The sequence below is a fragment of the Plecotus auritus genome (genome assembly GCF_963455305.1).
Source record: "Plecotus auritus genome assembly, chromosome: 4".
Taxonomy (NCBI): domain Eukaryota; kingdom Metazoa; phylum Chordata; class Mammalia; order Chiroptera; family Vespertilionidae; genus Plecotus; species Plecotus auritus.
This window is the reverse complement of record NC_137775.1, coordinates 163465580-163485711: the sequence shown is the minus strand read 5'-3', so window position 1 is coordinate 163485711 and position 20132 is coordinate 163465580. Positions and strand designations below refer to the sequence as shown.

The following is a 20132-nucleotide window of genomic DNA, read 5'->3' as shown; positions in this document are numbered from 1 at the left end:
AAGCAGATAAAGTTGAAATTAAAGCATTTTGGTGGATTTTGTTGTATAATCTCTAACCAGGTTGCATAATTTATTATCATTCTTTGTTTTAGTATGAAAAAGTTCGAATATACAGAATGGATGGGTCATACCGTTCTGTTGAACTAAAGCATGGAAATAATACCACAGTGCAGCAGATAATGGAAGGAATGCGTCTCTCTCAAGAAACACAACAATATTTCACTATTTGGATCTGTTCAGAAAACCTCAGTAAGAAAGTTATTATTTTGTTGTGTGAACATCATTATTCTTTTTTGAGAGTGGGTTGGTCAGTTTCACTTAACATCAGTCTAACATCAGTTAATTACTGGCTTTTAAATTTTAAAACGATACAGTGTTCTTTTATATAAATTATTTGTGCTCTTTTATATAAATTATTTGTTGAAACAGGTAAGCCTCCCCTCACTTAATTCAAACAATATTTTAAGTGGTAAAAACCAAAACATTTCTTCTTTGGCAATGGAATTTTATTTGAATGCCATTAAATGTGGTGGCTCATCCAACTTGCCTTTATTTTCAGTGCTCAAAATAATATAAAATTTTTTCTTTATATAAATTTTCTTTCAGATCTTTTTATTTAAAATCAATCTCACTATAGATTTGTCTCTCAAAGTATTGCAAATACATAAAAGATTGAATTGAGGTTGTTTTGATTGGTTATCTAATGGTTTATTTTTTTAAACAAAATACTACTGATTGTATCATAATTAATTAGGCTATGATGAAATTAAGGATCTTAAATAGATTTAATAAATTTTATTTCTTGTAAGAATTATTCTCATAATTCTTATATTATTATTATTATTTTTAATCCTCACCGGAGGATATTTTTCCATTCATTTCTAAAGAGAATGGTAGGTAGTGAGCAGGTGAGGGGGAGAGAGAGAAAGAGAGGGGGAGGGGAGAGAGTGAGAGAGAGAGAGAGAAAGAGAGAAACATTAACGTGAGAGAAAATCGACTGGTTGCCTTCCGCAGGCACCCTCACCAGGGCCTCGGATGGAAGCTACAACCCGGGTATCTGCCCTTGACCGGAAATCTAACCCGTGACCCTTCAGTCCTTGCAGCGATGCTCTTACCACTGAGGAACACCAGCCAGGGCAATTCTTATATGCTTAAAAACAAAAGCAATCAACTCAAGTTGGGTAGTATTAATTAAAGTCAATGTTGATTTAAATTTACACTTAATTTGTGTGTATTCAGTACTTAAGTGCAAAGAGTTTAATACAAAGTTTCTATGCATTGATATAATTGATCTATTTTTACATTATCATTTATAAAAGGAAAGATGTTTTTCAGGCCTTCAACTTAAACCATATCATAAACCCTTGCAACATGTTCGGGACTGGCCAGAAATACTGGCTGAATTGACTAATTTGGATCCCCAGAGGGAAACACCACAGCTTTTCCTAAGAAGAGATGTGAGACTTCCTTTGGAAGTTGAAAAAAAGGTTTGCTTGAAAATCTTACTTACAGTCATGTAAATGTACAGAATTTATTGAGTTCCTATAGTCGGCACTACAGGCAGAAATTGTGCTCTTCCTGTACAGGTGGGGTTTACTTCGGTTTCTCTGTTCAATCCTCACATCCCTTTGGTAAATGGTAGAGTTTGAGTCAAACTGCTTTCTAAAGCCCCTGGTTGGTTTTCTCGTTTTCCTTCCATTGTCTTAGAATGCAAAAGAGAGTCTATCCTAAAGAGAATTATTAGCAACCAGATAGAAGGCAGATTATACAAAAAAAATTTTTTTCAGAATAGTATAGTGTCAAAGAGAAATTTAATAAAGGGCTAATAAGGTGTGTAAATTTCAAAGGAGCAAAGAGATACCTTAGAATGGGGGAGTACAGAAAAGAATATTCTAAGTGGAGAAAATTATATTTGCAAAGGGGACATAAAAAATTGTTCTCTACAGTCAGTAAGTAGCTGTTCTCAAGCAGAGAATTATATAGATACTAAAAAAAAAGAGAATACAATTTACATTGGATAAAAATATCTGTTCCAAACAAGTATGTTTGGATTTGAATTAGACTATAAAGGTTAGATAGCTATGAAAATGGGGGTAGGAGGGAAGTCTCAAAACAGTGAAAAATATATATAATGCATTTATATATTCTTTATTCAAGAAAACATTAAACAAACAAGGTTAAGCAAATGTCAGCACAAGAAAATTTCAGTGACCACGTCCAAACTTGGTAAATGTTTTGTGCCTGACTACTCATATTGTCCCTCTGAGATTTGATCCTGTTACCCAAATATGCTGGAAGATATATCAAAATTTGTATAAAATTTACCAATAACTAAGATCTTGATTATTTATTAAAAATATATTAGAAACACAAATAGAATGAAGGAAATAAAACCACGTGATCATCTCAATTGACATAGAAAACTAGAAATAGATAGGAGCTTCCTCAATATGGTAAATGGAGTTTATGAACAACTCACAACATCATACTCAATGTTGAAAGACTGACAGCATTCCTCTTAAGATCAGAAACGAGACAAGGATGTCTGTTTTCATCACTGCTATTTTACATAGTACTGGATGTTTTAGCCAGAGCAATTAGACAAAAGACAAAAGACAAAAAAAAAAAGGAAGAAAAGGCATCCAAAAATGAAAGGGAAAACTAAAACTATATTCACAAATGAGAAACCAATTTAAACCTGTTAAGATGGCTATAATAAAAATTTATAAAGGAAAATGACAAGTATTGGTGAGGAAGGCTGTAGAGAAATTAGAACCCCCCTGTACATTGCAGATGAGAGTATAAAATGGTACAGTCTCTATGGAAAAAAATTTAGTGGTTCTTCAAAAAACTAAACAGAATTACCATATGATCCAGCACTTTCTCTCCTAAGTATATACCTGAAGAATTAAAAACAAGAAATCAAACAGATACCTGTATGCAGTGTTCATGGCAGCACTATTCACAAATAGCCAAAGAAGTGGAAACAAAGTGTCCATCAAGAGATAAATAGATAAAATGTAGTATATACCTAAAATGAAATATTATTCAGCTGTGACAAGGAATGAAGTCCTTATACATGCCATAACATGGAGCGACCCTGAAAACGTTATGCTAAATGAAATAAACCAGACACAAAAAGATAAATATTGTATGATTCTACTTACATTAAATATCTGGAACAGGCAAATTCATGTAGTCAGAAAGTAGATTAGTAGTTGCCACAGATGAGTGGCACAGGGAGAATGAAGAGTTATTACTTAATGGTTACAGATTTTGTTTGGGTGGTGAAAATAGTGGTTGGTGATAGTTGCTCAACATTGTGAATGTAATAAATGCCACTGAATTGTATGCTTAAAAATAGTTAAAATGAATAAAATTTTGTTGTATGTATTTTAACATAGTTAAATTTTAACATAACATCTAATATCAGATCTGTATTCAGATTTCTCACAATTGTTTTAAAGTCTTTTATAGCTCCCATCCGTAAGCTCTAATCAAGGGTCATGCTTTGCATTTGATTACTAGTTTCTTGTAATCTGGAACAATTCCCTCCTTTTTATCCATGAAATTCTATTTTTTATATTATGAAGTATTATAAGATACTATTTTAGTTAAAGTGGCAAAAATAATCTTTACCATAAAGAATTGGATCATTGTGAGTTATATTTGGAAGTATTTTAAGTATTCATTCAGAAACTTTGTAATTGGTGATTTTTTCCAAGTAGAGCTATATTCTGTAGAGGAGCATTTTTTAGAATGTTAATCTTTTTGGATAAAGTGAAACTTTAAAGTTTTTAAATCCTAAAAAGAGGCATATGCTCTCCTTTAATGTTATTTGCAAGTGCAAAGTATTTTTAGTCAAATAAAACATGTTTGTCTTAAACCTTTTTAAACTAAACGTACCTGAGAATTAACACACTTCCGTTTATATTCTTTGAGTTTAGTATGAGTTCTTTTTAGAAGCATAAATAGAAAAATGTTTGAAGAGTATAAAGAATTTGAGTAAATTTGTGCTCAAATTTACCCATATCCCATATCCATAAACTGGTGAAAATTTTATTGGACTGTAAATCAGAGGCTAGCAAACTATGGCCTATTGCCATATCTGATCTGCTGCTTATTTTTGTATATCCTGCAAGTTACTAAAGATTGAAAAAATTTCAGAAGAACAATATTTCATGTCATATGAGAATTTTATGAAATTCAGATTTCAGTAATCACGTATACAGTGTTACTGGAATACCACCACACCCATTTGTTGATGTATTGTCTGTGGCTGCTTTTGTGCTAACAGTAGCAGAGTTGAGTTATTGTAAGAGACTATGACTCACAAAGCTTAAAGTATAACTGTCTGGCCCTTAATAGAAAAAAAATGTCAGACCCTGCTCTTAAGCAATAATGGCTTATTTATATACATAAATGTAGTTCTTGCTTTTCTATATTAGATAATGACAAGTTGTACTTTTGTAACAGGAAATTACAGCTTAATAACCAAATTATAATTTTTTCTTTTAAGATTGAAGACCCACTCGCTATTCTTATTCTCTTTGATGAAGCCAGATATAACTTATTGAAGGGCTTTTATACAGCTCCTGATGCCAAACTGATAACATTAGCAAGTCTGTTGTTGCAAATAGTTTATGGAAATTATGAGAGTAAGAAGCACAAGCAAGGTTTCCTAAAGTAAGTATTTCATGTGAATGTAATGTGTGGTCTTGTGCTATGCTTAAGATTCAATTTAACCAAGAATATTTAGAGATAAATATTTATACATTAGTTTGGAATTAAGTACAGTCAGCCCTCTGTATCCGTGGGCTCCACATTCACAGATTCAACCAACCTCAGATTGAACCCACGCATATAGAGGGCTGACTGAGGGACAGCATCCTCGAGAGTCCTGGAACCAAATCCCCCTTAGATACCAAGAGACAACTGTAATACAAAACATGGAATGAGAAGGAAAAAAACAACAACAAAAAACCTATGTAAAGCATTCTTTGAGTTATACTCTCTAAGTTCACTAAAGCTTGAATGAGTGGTAGGAAAATGTTCTAAGGCAGATGCATTTAAAAATCCCACTATAAAAACTAGTTTCATGTTGAGAGAAAACAGTGAGGTTTTAGCACATCTTACGTTTGTTTATTGTGGTTTTCAATTTTCAAAAATACTTTGTGGTTATTGAAAAAAGAAACATTTCTCTGAATTGAATGATGTTAAGATTGTGGCTTTTGTTTAAAAAATGTTTAGAGCTCTCTGATATTTTACAACATAGTATTTTTAGCTAAAAACTCAAGTTACTTAAAGCCTTTTGTGTCTAAATGATTATATTACTTTAGCTAGTAAAGATTTTTTTAAATATGTTGGCATATTTGCTTACAGTGAAGAAAATTTAAAATCTATTGTACCTATTACCAAATTGAAAAGTAAGGCACCTCACTGGACAAACCGAATACTTCATGAATATAAGGTAAGTTGTTTAATAAAACTAAAAGGACATTTTATAAGATAGTTGAAATTTTGTTAGTATTATTAATATGCTTTAAACAAAGTTCATAAAACATATAGTCCTGAAATTAAAAAAGGATCTTCTGGTTCACATGCCTGAAACTGAAAGGAAGACATTTTTATATTTCTGGGATTTTTTGTGTTGTTGTTGGTTTTTTTTTAATGTATTTTAGAGGAAGAGGGGGAGAGAGAGAAACATTAGTCATTTGCCTCCTGTATAAGCCTTGACCCCGGGATCTAACCTGAAACCTAGGTATGTGCCCTGACCGGGAATCAAACCTGAAACCTTTTGGTGCACAGGATGATGCTCCAACCAACTGAACCACCTGGCCAGGGCAAGAAAGTTATTTTTATTTTAAATAATGTACAATCTTTTTATAAATACCTTTTAGGTGCTGGATACCATGGTAAGGACTAGTGATTTAAAAAAAACATGAAATAATATCTCTGTCCATGAGGCACTTAAAAAACCTGGCAGGATAGACAAGAAATATTTTTAGACCCTGATATTTCTTTTTTCTTTTTTAATGTAAAATCTCAAAAGAAAAATTGCTCTTGGGATAATGTCACTCATTCTTCTTGGAGGTCAGTGTTGATTTTAGAAACTGCTTAGTTGGCCTCTTTGGATTATCAAAGGTACCTTCTCCTTTCACATCTCTTTATTTTACTTCTTTTGGTTTTAGAATCTTAGTACAAGTGAGGGTATCAGTAAAGAAATGCATCACCTTCAGCGCATGTTCTTACAGAATTGTTGGGAAATTCCTACATATGGAGCAGCTTTTTTCACAGGACAGATATTTACAAAGGCAAGTCCCAGCAATCATAAAGTCATCCCTGTGTATGTAGGAGTGAATATAAAAGGACTTCATCTCCTCAACATGGAAACTAAGGTAGATTTTCAGCTCTTTTTGACTAGTCACATACTATAATAGCTAAAATAACAGTACCAGCCTACTGGCATATGTGCAAGCCTGTCATTGCAATTTCATTTTTTTAATAGCAAAGGATGGGAGTGGGTTAAAAACCAAATGATTATCAATAGGGGTTAACATGTTAATTATAGTACATATCTACATTGAAATACCTTTTGGCTATACAAGAGATGATGAATATTTTTGTGTAGAATGATCTCCAAGATGTATTTAGTGGAAAAGCAAGGTGCTGAAGCATATGTAATAAGCTACCTTTTGTGTAAAAATGGGGGAAGTAGGTATTTATCCAAAGAAAACCAAAACACTGACTCAAAGAAATTACACTACCATGTTCAATGTAGCATTATTTACAATAGCCAAGATACGGAAACAATCTAAATGTCCAACGATGGATGACTACATTAAAAAAATGTGATACACATACACAATGGTATATTATTCAGCCATAAAAAAAAATGAAATCTTGCCATTTGTGACAACCTGGATGGACTTTGAGGGCCTTACGCTAAGTGACACAAGTTAGACTGAGAAAGACAAATACCATATGATCTCACTTATATGTGAAATATTACCAAAAAAAAGACAAAACTAATATGTTTCATGTTAATTATAGATCAATTTTTTTAATAGGGGAAGTGAATACTATCCTATATAATAAAAGGCTGATATGCAAATTGTCCCCTTGGGAGTTCAACCGGGAAACCAGGAGTTCGTTCGCTCACTATGATGTGCACTGACCACCAGGGGGTGGTGCGGAACATGATGGGCGACCAGCAGCAGCTGCAGGGCGCTGAGGGAGCAAGGGAAGGAGGAGGCGAGGAGGCAGGGAGGCGGGGAACCTGATCAGTCCTGGCCAGGCCTAGGACCCTACCCGGGCACAAATTTTGTGCACTGGGCCTCTAGTATTTTATATTAGAGTGACTTTGGGATAAGGAATACAATACAATAATAAGCTGATGTATTCCAGTGGCATTCATAATCCCATCCACATTTCATCCTGTCCCCCAAAACTTCAAATGAAGTTTCTATGTCACATATTTTCCTCTTCAAATATGTATCTTTTTCATTTAATTGATTTTTAAAATACTCACAGTTAAAATGGTTTTTAAGTTGCAAATGGCATAGAGTGAAAAGTCTCCCTCCCACTCTTGTTCCCAGTTACCTGGTTCCCTTCTCTAATAGCTTCAAGAGACTTTTTATGCTTTACAAACAATATGTATTATGTTGGGGGGGGGCGCGGGCCAGGGGGAAGGACCAAGGGAAAAGGACCAAGGGAAGTTGGCTGGCTGTGGGGAGGGACCATAGGAGGTTGGCCGGCCACCAGGGGGAGGAACCATAGGAGGTTGGCTGTGGGAGTGCACTGACCACCAGGGGGCAGCTCCTGCATTGAGCATCTGCTCCCTGGTGGTCAGTGCACGTCATAGCAGCCGGTCGACCAGTCATTCAGTCGCTTAGGCTTTTGTATATATAGATGGGGTCATCGTTTACTTTTAGAATATTTGACACATTTTACAGGATGGTCAGCTTTCTAGTTTGTATAGGAAGCTAATAAAAATCAAATCACTTAGATTTCTCAAGAATAGGCCGTTTTCTAAGTCAGTTAAAGTAAAAACTAAGCTTATGCATTTAAAAAAGATACTTTGTTAGGAAATTTCATCATAAACCTAATTTTTATTTTCATCATTATTTTAAGTCTTTATTATGTAATCATATAACTTCTGAAAGTATCCTAATTGTAGTTTAGCCATTTCATGATAACTCAGGATCATCCTTATGGACAGCAGTTACTTTAACATGCTGTTAGATATTCCTGTGAATGGAGATAGAGAATATATAGGGATGTTGAGCTGAATAGGGACTGACTTCAATAATTGACCTGGAACTTGATTTTTTAAAGTTTATTTTTCAATTACAGTTGACATACAATATTAGTTTCAGGTATACAATATAGTGATTAGACATTTATATATTTTATGAAGTGACACCCAAGTAATTCTCTTACCCATCTGACACCATCTATAGTTATTACAATATTATTGACTATATTGCCTATGTTGTACTTTACATCCCCGTGACTGTTTTTATATCTGGCAATGTGTACATCGTAAACCCTTTCACCTTTTCAAATCATGCCCCCAATCCCCCTCCCATCTGGCAACCATCAGTTTCTCTATATCTATGAGTTTGTTTCTGTTTTGTTGGTTTATTTTATTTTTCAGATTCTACATAAGAGTGAAATCATAGGATACTTGTCATTCTTTGCCTGACTTACTTCACTTAGCATAATTTCTTTAAATCTCTGATGTCAGTTTATTTGGGGGTCATTTGCTTATCATTTTCTACTTAAACTATTTTAGTCATACTAAAGTAGCTTTTTATTAGCTTGCAACCACTTTTCTCTTTGTGTTGTTAAAGAAAATGAAGGATAAATTCCCTTCAACCTTTCAAGAAATTTTTTCTCTGCTATTAAAGAGCATTTTAGACTAATTTCTACAAATCCTTCATTAAATTGGATGGTAATACTGTGAGTATAACGCTGAGCTTTTTCTCTATACTGTATTTTATGTTTGATCTTTGGTGTTCAAATGATGGTTCAGCAAATTTATACCATTTCATATTTGAATAAAATTCTTGGTCTAGGAGTTGAGTGAGATAGAAGTATCAGGAAGAGGATTATAACAATATTATTAGTTAACAGTCAGCTTTTTCAGGATAAGATGTTCAATTTCAGCCCTAACTGGTTTGGCTCAGTGGATAGAGCGTCGGCCTGCGGACTGAAAGGTCCCAGGTTCGATTCTGGTCAAGGGCATGTACCTTGGTTGCGGGCACATCCCCAGTAGGAGGTGTGCAGGAAAGTCATTATATCTTATAGCAAATTACATTTCCCTATCATATTAGATAGATGATGTATGGATGAAACCCTTTCCCTAGTTATTTCATTTGAGTCTTCAAAATACTATTACATAACCCTCTCATGGAGTTTCATTAATATCAGAAAAGGAACCTATTATTTTTTTTTTTTTAAGTCCTCACCCAAGGATATATTTTTCATTGATTCTAAAGAGAAAGGAAGAGAGAGGGACAGGGAGACAGAGACAGAGAGACAGAGAGGAGACAGCTGATCGATGTTTCTCTCTCATCGATATTTCTAACTCTCTATCCCTCTCCCTTTCCTCTCTGTAAAAAATCTATAAAATATGTTAAAAAAAAAAAAAAAAAAGATGTTCAGTTTCTAGAAATAGGAATTCTGTGCATGGGAATTTAAAAAGATGATTGAACCCAAGGGTTATGATGTTTTCTGTCCACTTAATCATTATCTTGTGTTCTGTAAGCCACTGATAAATTTATAGAACCTATGAACCTATGAAAACTAAATGATTACATTTTCTAATCATCTCAGATGAGAGCAATCAACTTGTTCTTATTTGTCTTAGATTCACAAACATCTGCAAGGGTTGAATTTGACAAGCTTACTTAAACATCTTTATCTGCAAAAATACTTTCGTTTGCATTTAAAACTCTACATGGGATACAGTAGCTTCAGAGATTAATTCTCAGGAACAGCCAGAGAATACAGCTGTGGGCTTTTTTTATATATCAATTATTTTTACCTTCTGTATTTTGGGTTTTTTAAATAATGAAAGTTGCCCATCAGAAAATATAGCTCAACCGTTGTCATGCTCATCAGAGACTTCTTTGTTGTACTTACATAAAATGTAGATCCTACTGAATAGATAAGTACACTGTGTTGTGGTTCAGTGTTTTACTATAGTGAAAGCATTGCAGTCTTCATAACTGAACTGTACTTGTTAATATATCTTCAACCTTCATAGTACCCAGGCAATAGGTTGCCCTTTGATGGTGTCAATTTATGTTGACCATAGTTCCCCTCTGAAATAAAAGTGCTTAATTAAATACCCACATTATGCCATTCTTTGTGATCACTTGTCCACACCACGATTTCTCTTGTATGCTCTGGTCAGCTATGTGGTACTTCTGACTTCTGTGGTTTTCCCTTTATTGGTTCTCAACTATTCCTGTCCTTTCTCTTGTGCTTTTTTACTTCCCTCACTAAGTACCTTGACCTTTTTAGGTTTTACTTCTAAATGAGAGCTACTTTTTCCTTCTGCGGCAGATAGATCTCTCAAAACCATAGTATGGACTCTTTGGCTCTTCAACCCCATTCAACTGTTTTTATTATTGTAGATTTCTCAAGAATTTTGTTCCCCCTGTATAATGGCTTTAAACAACAAAACTTTTATTTTTAACTTAAGGTCTCAGGACTTTTGTTGGTAATTTGACCTCCATATAGTTGAGTTGGTATACCACAGATGTATTTTTTTCCTTATTTGAAACTGTCTAGAGGTCATATTAATGGACTATTTATATTTTACAATACAAATGTAGATAGCTATTTTAGACAAGAATATTATTAGTTTACCATTATATATGATAGTCATGTAAATTAATTATGTTTTATTTACAGAACCTCACTTTTAAAATACCCTAAATCATTACCTTTTTAGCTTATCCTTATTTTTACAATCAATAAGTTAAGAACCGTTAGTCATAGAAAGCTAATGTTTCTAAACATACATATTTTAAAGGATGGCATGAACACTTTGTGCATACAAAGAGTATATTTTAATGGCAAGGAAATGCAAGTTACTACTAGGAGAGGATTATTTAAAAATAATCAAAAGAATATATTGAATGCCTACTTACTTATACTAAGATGTTAGGGAAGTATAGGAATAGGTTGCTCCAATGTTGTTGTTTTTTAATTGTTCTGTTGAGCCCTAGCCGGTTTGGCTCAGTGGATAAAGCATAGGCCTGCGGACTGAAGGGTCCCAGGTTTGATTCTGGTCAAGGGCACATGCCCAGGTGTGGGCTCAATCCCCAGTAGGAGGAGTGCAGAAGGCAGCCAGTCAATGATTCTCTCTCATCATTGATGTTTCTATCTCCCTCTCCCTCTCCCTTCCTCTCTGAAATGAAAATAAAAATATATTTTAAAAAATAGTTCTGATGAATTTATGAAGGGTATATTTTTAAGTATGCTTATTTTTACAATAAATATATGAGTATACTTATTTTCAGCGAGATGAAATTGCCTAGGACAACATTACCCCTATTACATAAATTTCAGGTCTGAAAATACTATATGAATATTTAAAAGTTAGTGAATAAATTAAAGGGGATTGTAACATGCAGAAAGTAAATACTTGCAGTACATTTAACTTTCTTGAAAGTCACTGATATAATGGGCATCTTTTTTATTCCTCAGCTTTAACTGAGATGTAATGACATACAACATTGTGTAAGTTTAAGGTGTGTATAACATGTTGATTTGATACACATATATTGTGAAATGATTACCACCATCTTTAAAAATTGGCTAACACCTCCATCACATCATATAATTATCATTTCTTTTTTGTGGTGAGAACATTTAAGATCATTTAGCAACTTTCAGGTTTGGTACAGCATTATTTACTCTAGTCACCATGCTGTACACTAGAACTTACTCATCTTTTTTTTTTTTAATATATATTTTATTGATTTTCACAGAGAGAAAGGGAGAGGGATAGAGAGCTAGAAACATCGATGAGAGAGAAACATCAATCAGCTGCCTCCTGCATACCCCTCACTGGGGATGTGCCCGCAACCAAGGTACATGCCCTTGACGGGAATCGAACCTGGGACCCCTCAGTCCGCTGGCTGACACTCTATCCACTGAGCCAAACCAGTCAGGGCGAACTTACTCATCTTTTAACTGAAAGTGTGTGCTCTGTGACGCACATCCCTTGGATTTCCCCCACCCGCCAGCCCCTGGTAACTACTATTTTACTACCTGTTTCTATGAGTTTGGCATTTTTAGATTCCACCTACAAGTGTTATATAGTATTTGTCTTTCTGTATCTGACTTCACTTAATGTCATGCCCTCAAGGTCTATTCACATAGTCGCAGATGACAGGATTCCCTTATTTCTCATGGCTGAATAATATGCTTGGGTGTGTGTGCATGTATGCATGCACATGTACACATACATACCACAGAATGGGCATCTTTAAAAATTGTTGTCAGTCTGATAAAAAAAATGTGTCATTGCTTGAGGCAGTATCCTGAGAGCCTACTATATATGTAGCACTGTACTGCAGGTTGTTTGAAGTTAGTGTGGTGCTTTCTTTGAATAAGTTTTATTCTAACTTTAGACCTGACTAGGTAAGTGTAGATAGGAAGAGAAGATTGGTGCTTTTAATATTAATATACAACAATTTTTAATTATGTTGTAGGCTTTACTCATCAGTCTTAAGTATGGCTGTTTTATGTGGCAATTGGGAGATGCTGGTACATGTTTTCAGATCCATAGTATGGAAAATAAAATGAGCTTTATAGTACATACAAAACAGGTAAGTACTCATCAATTATTCTGGACTTCTAATAATGAGCTATTATATTAGTAAAATTATTTTTTATAAAAGAACAATCCATTTTACTTCAAGGAAAACTGCTAATATGTAATGAAATGAAAACATTTAAGGGAGAAAAGCAGGCCTTTCCTAAGCAAACAAAGTCAGAAACTTATCTGAATAACTTATTTCAGTCTTATAACGTGAAACTCTTTTTCTGCCATTATAAAAAATTCTGGTCAGGGTTGCCTATCTCTTCTATCAGGTGGTCCTTCCCTGTTCTTGAGCAGTATCCTATCTGAGCCACCAGTTGAATCCAGCAGGTCATTTTTTAAATCCCTTCAAAAGCCTGAGTAAATACTCTATTCTTGACAGGCTGTATGTACCCTGATAAGAAAGTTCTTTACAATAGCTAGAGAACTGCCCATTGCCATGTATGTCATTTTCTCATCTAACATGCTTCATATTTATTGTCAACATTTTACTTTGTAGGCTGGCCTTGTGGTGAAACTGTTAATGAAGCTAAATGGACAGTTAATGCCTACCGAAAGAAATTCTTGAGAGGGAAGCAACTGATACTTAAGCCACCGCATTTTGTGATACAGACTTTTTTCCATGAAAGATTTCTTAAACTATTATTTTTAACAAGGCACCAAGTCTCTTGTAATATATATGTATACCATTATGTTGTACAGAATCTGTACTTATGTTTGGTGTGTAATATACCAATTACTTTTATATAATATCCTCATAAACTATTCTAATTTTTCAGAGAAACGCACGAAAAAGTATAGGTTGATAGCCTGTATAATGTTAGACAAAATAGTAAGCTTTATAAAAAGTTATTTTTGGTAAATGGTAAAGAATTTAGAATGGAATGTGATGAAATTAAAATACATATAGCTTTACTATAACTTTGTGTGTCATTTCAAAACATACTTTAATGTCAACATGATTTTAATAAAGAAATGTATTTTCTACTTAAGCCATAATAACACTTATTTAAAACATTTTTCTGTGAACACTTCTCAGCATGTTTTTTAAAGACTTGGTTAAAATGGATCTAAGATAAGCTAGTATTTCTCTAAGTATATCTCTTGAACCCACTGCATCATAATTACCTGAGTACCTCTTATAAAATAAGGGTTTCAGAGACTCACTCTAAATAAATCCACTCACTCTCTGGAAATAGCAGGACCTAGAGAATCTTTTCTTAGTTTTAGTTAGTTTTCTGTTGAAATAATTCCAGACCAAATAATGAACTAAAGTTAAGTAAATTACATAAAACTGCCTGGCACACAAGCACATATGTATATAGATACACAGATTAAATGACAATCTCTAGATATTTGTAGTTGTATTTATTAAGTCCATGTTGTATGTTTATGAGTTGGCTTCATGATTTATTTATATGGCCTTTATACTGTAGAATGTAGATCACCAAATATTTGATTGCTTCATTTAGGGCAGTCTGTACTGATACCAAGTAGCTAACTTGATTAATCTGCTATTTAGTAAAGTTAGAAACTAGTATTTCCAAGCCAATAGACTGACTTGTTCTAAGTAAGTTCAAAGATATATAGTCATAGTTAAAATTACCCTACAGATTGCAGGATTTATATATCATCATCTCTTCACATTAACGTCTGCTTATTTTTTATTTGTTTCAGAGAGGAAGGGGAGAGAGATAGAAACATCAATGATGAGAGAATCATTGATCAGCTGCCTCCTGCATTTCCCCCACTGGGGACCAAGCTTGCAACCCTGGCATGTGCCCTTGACCAGCATCAAACCTGGGACCTTTCAGTCCGCAAGCCGACGCTCTATCCACCGAGCCAAACCAGCCGGGGCGTCATCTGCTTATTTTTAATGATGCTCTATCTGAGCCTTAATAAAATTAAGATTATGTTGTTAAGCTTAATGATAAAGCCTGATTTAATTCTGTGCTAAGCACTTTTGATTCTGCATAGACAATTCCCTGGTTCAGTTTCATCCATTCCAATGGCCTTAGCTGCTAAGAGCCCTGTTGACTCCCAAATCTAAAACTGCAGCCTCAACCTCTCTCTGAACTCTAGATCGTAATTTCCAATTTCCTGCTATTCTAGCTCCACTTAAATGACCTACACAAGGACCTTTAGTTTCATCATAACTGGAAACAATTTTTTGTCTACTTGCTCCATCCTATACTTGTATTGTGTGATTGGTTAATGGCATTATCAGATTTCATCCAGTTACTTAGCCTGGCAATCTTGGTCTTCAACTTTTCCCTCTTTAATCATACTACACGTTCTATTTATTGATTTCTGTCCAATGTCATGTCAGTCCTTTCCCATTCCTTCCTCCCTGTTTGCACAGCAACCATCCTAGTTCAAGTCTTCACCATCTATTCCTAGGCTCCTTGTAGCTTCCTCCTCTGACTCAGTCTCGACACCCTGCTCACCTATCTGTCACGCTGGTGCCAACCTAACCTTCCTCATCGATCTGATTATTTCTTTACCCTTTGAAAACCCTCTTTACTACATGTTGAATTAAACTTCAGTTCTTTAGTATTGAGTACAGGGCCCTGAATACTCCGTCACACATCTGCCTATCCAGATTAATGTCTAACCGCTTCATACTCCTCCTGTGCTCCTTCCTACCCAGTGTTTTCTAACAATGGCTCTACAGTCACATGGGAAATTTGAATACTTTATGACTTAATTTCAGGGTGGGGCCCAAGCATTTCTGTTTTTAAAGTATCCCATGGGATTTTGATACACAGCTTAAGGTTTAAAACTGCTGTTATAACCAGTTTTCACTAAGAGATAGTTGAATGCCTTTTCTTTCATAGAGTGTGGTTAGGGTGCAATGACATTACATTAAACAACTCGCTGCTCCATAGAATATAGTGTACCTTCCTGGAGTTGTAGTTTCCCTTCTCTATAGAGAAGGGAAAAGAAAACTATTAGAGTGGCATGGCTGTGAAAGCCTTAAAAATATATAGCATTAAAAAATCAATTTTAAAAATTAGTACTGTATTAAGATAAAAACAATTCATTACCTGTTCGACCATAACAAGCCAGAAATAAGTAAGGGGGGAATGCAAATAGCTTTTAATAAGTGCCTAGGAGCCCTAGCCGGTTTGGTTCAGTGGATAGGGCGTCAGCCTGCGGACTGATGGGTCCCAGGTTTGATTCTGGCCAAAGGCACATGCCTGGGTTGCAGGCTCGATCCCTAGTAAGGGGCATGCAGGAGACAGCTGATCAATGATTCTCATCATTGATGTTTCTATCCCTTTCCCCTCCTCTCTGAAATCAATAAAGAAATACATATTAAAAAAAAAAAATAAGTGCCTAGGATTGGTCAGGCATTATATGCGCACCAAGGATAAAAGATACCATTTTCCTTCTCATCATTCTTTCAATAAATTTGAGTGCCTTTTATGTACTAAGGATCCGGTATTAAGGAAAACAAAGTCATTGCCTTCAGTGAGCAAAATTTAATGAGGGAGATAATAAGTACTCATGAAAATGTTATGTATAAACTCTAATAAGTGTGATGAAATAAAAATTAAATGTACTGTCTAACCATAAAAAAGGAAACCGTCTAGTCCTAGAAATCAAGAGAGGCTTCCCCTAATGGGCTGCTTGAGCCGACAGCTGAGGGGCCAGCAGGAATGAATGGTATGAAGACAACAGGGAAGAGAAATGAGGGGAGGTATTTTGACCCCAATGCCTTCCTAAAGAATTGATGAGGGGAATTACAATTTTCTCAATTTAGCAAAGAAGTGAATTTAAATTTTTATCCAAATTACAACAAGTGAATTTCCATTATAGAAATAAAACCAGAACAGTTAACACTGCTCATGATAAATGCATTAGAAAGAAAAGCTCACTGAAAAATCACATCTCGTGATTAAAAGTTGCCAAAATTGACCCTAAAAATTTAGACCTGATAGAAATAGTTAACAAAGTGAAACCGCCCAGAGTTCTTGACCCAATTTAATAGAATTACATCAATAAAGATTTTAATTTGATCCTGAGTAAACTCAATGGCAAAAACTGTAATTGGAAGAATTTAATATGTATAAAAAGCTGATTGATGAATCAATTCCTTGCTTTGTAATTTACATTGGAAAAAACGTAATGAGAATGACTTCTGTACAATGAAAATGGAAAAAATATGTATGTTGTTTTGCTGTACTATATAGAAATCTTATCAAGAAATTAAATTGGTGCCTTAACCGGTTTGGCTCAGTGGATAGAGCGTCGGCCTGCGGACTGAAGGGTCCCAGGTTTGATTCCGGGCAAGGGCATGTACCTTGGTTGCGGGCACATCCCCAGTGGGAGGTGTGCAGGAGGCAGCTGATCAATGTTTCTCTCTCATCGATGTTTCTAACTATTTCTCTCCCTCTCTATAAAAAAATCAATAAAATATATAAAAATGAAATTAAATTGGTTTGAATACGTTCCAAAAAATGCTTTTTAAACAAAAATCCATTTGTGATGGTTTGATTCTAATTTTAACATTTGTACACATAAAGTCAGAATGTCTCTAGGGTCATATCCGGTATTTGGAGAAGCAGGGGTAGACAGACCAAAAAGGCCCTAGACCAACAGAGGGATAAGCCCTGGGGATTCTTAGAGACCCGAGTGCTTGAAGCAAAGAAATGCCTGTCAGACATCTTAAGGTGTGGGTGAGGAAAGTAATGTCTATACATTGTGCTAATTTCTATGACAGAAGGACATGCTGGTTGTTCAGGATTCATTGCAAGGGCACCAATGACGGGTGGGAAATAAGGGGCTTCCCCACCAGTTAAATAATAATCATAATTAATATTCTAAACAGTACTTACTCTGTGCTTGGCATTGTGTAAAGCCCTTGTAGACACATTAATTCATTTAGTCCTCACAATAATCACTATGAGGCTAATACTATTATTCCCACAGTACAGATGAAACAGTTACTTGCCAAAGAGAACATAGCTAATAACTGAGCTGAGTAGAGCTAAGATTCATATCTAGACCTGACTCCAGAATAAAAGAAAAAGATAAATATCACATGATCTCACTCATTTGTGGAATATAATGAACAACATAAACTGATGAATAAAAACAGATCCAGAGACAGAGAAGAATCGATCAGACCATCAAACCTCAGAGGGAAGGTAGGGGAGGGTGGGGGTAAGGGAGAGAGATCAACCAAAGGACTTGTATGCATGCATATAAGCCTAACCAATGGACACAGACAACAGGGGGGTGAGGGCATGAGTGGGGGGGTGCGCAATGGGAGGATAAGGACACATATGCAATACCTTAATCAATAAAGAAAAAAATTAAAAAGAATATAAGTGAATCATAAACATGATGTGTGATTGTAATAAAAGAATAAGATACTTGTTTTTAATCTTTTAAAAAGCTAAGGAACCAAATCTCACACAGTGATGCAAATCTTTACATTTTCTTATATAACTTTGAATACCACTGTGCGTGGAGAGGTTGTTACCCAAGGTAAAAGCAGTAAGTGGTAGAGTCAAAATTCAAAATCTGGCTTCTGAATTCAGACATTAGACAGATAAAGGAGAGCTAGCTGGAGAGGTGTTTTGTTTAACACACACACACTAAAAAAAAAAAACAAGTGCTCGCTTCGGCAGCACATATACTAAAATTGGAATGATACAGAAAAGATTAGCATAGCCCCTGCGCAAGGATAACACGCAAATTCGTGAAGTGTTCCATATTTTAAAAACAGAAAAAAACACACCCATAAATCTTAAAGGGTGTTATATTCCCTGCTAATGAAAAGCCATTGGAGCCTTTTGGGACTTGATTAGCTCAGACTTTTGTGTTAAGATCATCCTGAGCCAGTGAACAGAAGGGCTCAAAGGGGTCTGAGTGGGAAGGTATACCTCAATGGGAAAAAATAGATTGTTTCGACAAAATCCAGTGATCTTTGGATATGAACAATAAGGAAGAGATAAGAGTCACACGTAATTCCCCTCTTTCTGTCCTGGGCAACTGGGAGAATGGCACCGTACACTACCTAAGATAGGGAATGGATGAGAGGATTTGAAGTAAGTGTGGCGTTCAGGTGAAGATGTCTCAGGCTTGAGCTCAGAACACTGCAGGAAATGACCATTGAAGCTTCAGGAACTGATTTAAAGCCACACAAGAAGAGAGCAGAGTGAGAAGCAAGCCAAAGAATGCCAGCATTTGTGAAGTGGGCAGAGGTGGAGCAGTCCACCTCATCTTGTTAGGTAAGTGATATCATTATGGAAAAGAAATAACTCGGCCTCATCCTGTGTACTGTGTATTCAATACATTTCATATGGCAAAAATTACAGTAAAAGATCTTTAATATCACTAGAGAAAAACAGACTAGTATATATATATATATTTTTTTTTAACAGAGAGGAAGAGAGAGAGAGAGAGAGAGAGAGAGAGAGAGAGAGAGAGAGTTAGAAACATCAATGAGAGAGAAACATCAATCAGCTGCCTCCTGCATACCCCCCACTGGGGATGTGCCCGCAACCAAGGTACATACCCTTGACCGGAATCGAACCTGGGACCCTTCAGTCCGCAGGCGGATGCTCTATCCACTGAGCCAAACCGGTTAGGGCCAGACTAGTATATTTTAGTGGGAGAGAGCACATTCATTTATAGATATTTTAAAAACAGCTATCATGAAAGATAGGTGTTCAAAATGCCTTTTAAATGTGCATAGTAAAAAGGAAAGCAAAATAATGGATATTTAGAGCAATTGGAACTCATACATGGCTAGTAGTAATGCAAAATGGAACAACCACTTTGGAAAACAGTTTGGTAGTTTCTTATAAGTTAAATATACACCCACTATAGGATCCAGTTATTCTACTCCTAGGTATTTATCCAAAAGACAAAAACTTATAATCACACAAAAACCTGTATGCAACCCAAATACCTTTCCCACACCCAAATATCCTTCAATGGGTGAGTGAATAAACAAACTCAGGTACAATTATACAATGGAATTCTACTCAGCAACAAAGAAGAATAAACTATTGATGAACAATATGAATAAATTTCAAATACATTATACTAACTGAAAGAAGCCAGGCTCAAAAGGTTACATACCAGAGAGTTCCCTTCCATTTGGATGGCATTCTAGAAAAGGCAAAGCTATAAAGTCAGAAAGCAAGTAGCGGTTATCCCAGGTTAAGGATAGGAGTGAGGGGCTGTGGGAATGAATATAAAGGGGCAGCATGAAGAAATTTAGGAGAGTAAAAGAACTGTTCTGTATCCTGATTTTGACTGACAAATAGTA

General features: G+C 35.2%; 1 protein-coding gene across 5 annotated transcripts in view; it reads left to right on the top strand.

Annotated features, from left to right (window-relative positions):
- Positions 1–13870, top strand: part of KRIT1 (KRIT1 ankyrin repeat containing) — a 34469-nt gene extending 20599 nt beyond the window's left edge. For 4 of the 5 annotated variants that reach the window (XM_080663664.1, XM_080663661.1, XM_080663662.1 and 1 more), the window contains exons 11-17: positions 93–249; positions 1336–1487; positions 4520–4686; positions 5383–5470; positions 6192–6398; positions 12735–12851; positions 13344–13870. In XM_080663664.1, the coding sequence (XP_080519790.1) occupies positions 93–249; positions 1336–1487; positions 4520–4686; positions 5383–5470; positions 6192–6398; positions 12735–12851; positions 13344–13412 (957 nt within the window). In that variant the 3' untranslated portion in view covers positions 13413–13870. The remainder of the gene's footprint in view (positions 1–92; positions 250–1335; positions 1488–4519; positions 4687–5382; positions 5471–6191; positions 6399–12734; positions 12852–13343) is intronic. The other variant, XM_080663665.1, reaches the window with a different exon arrangement.
- Positions 13871–20132: the final 6262 nt, after the last annotated feature.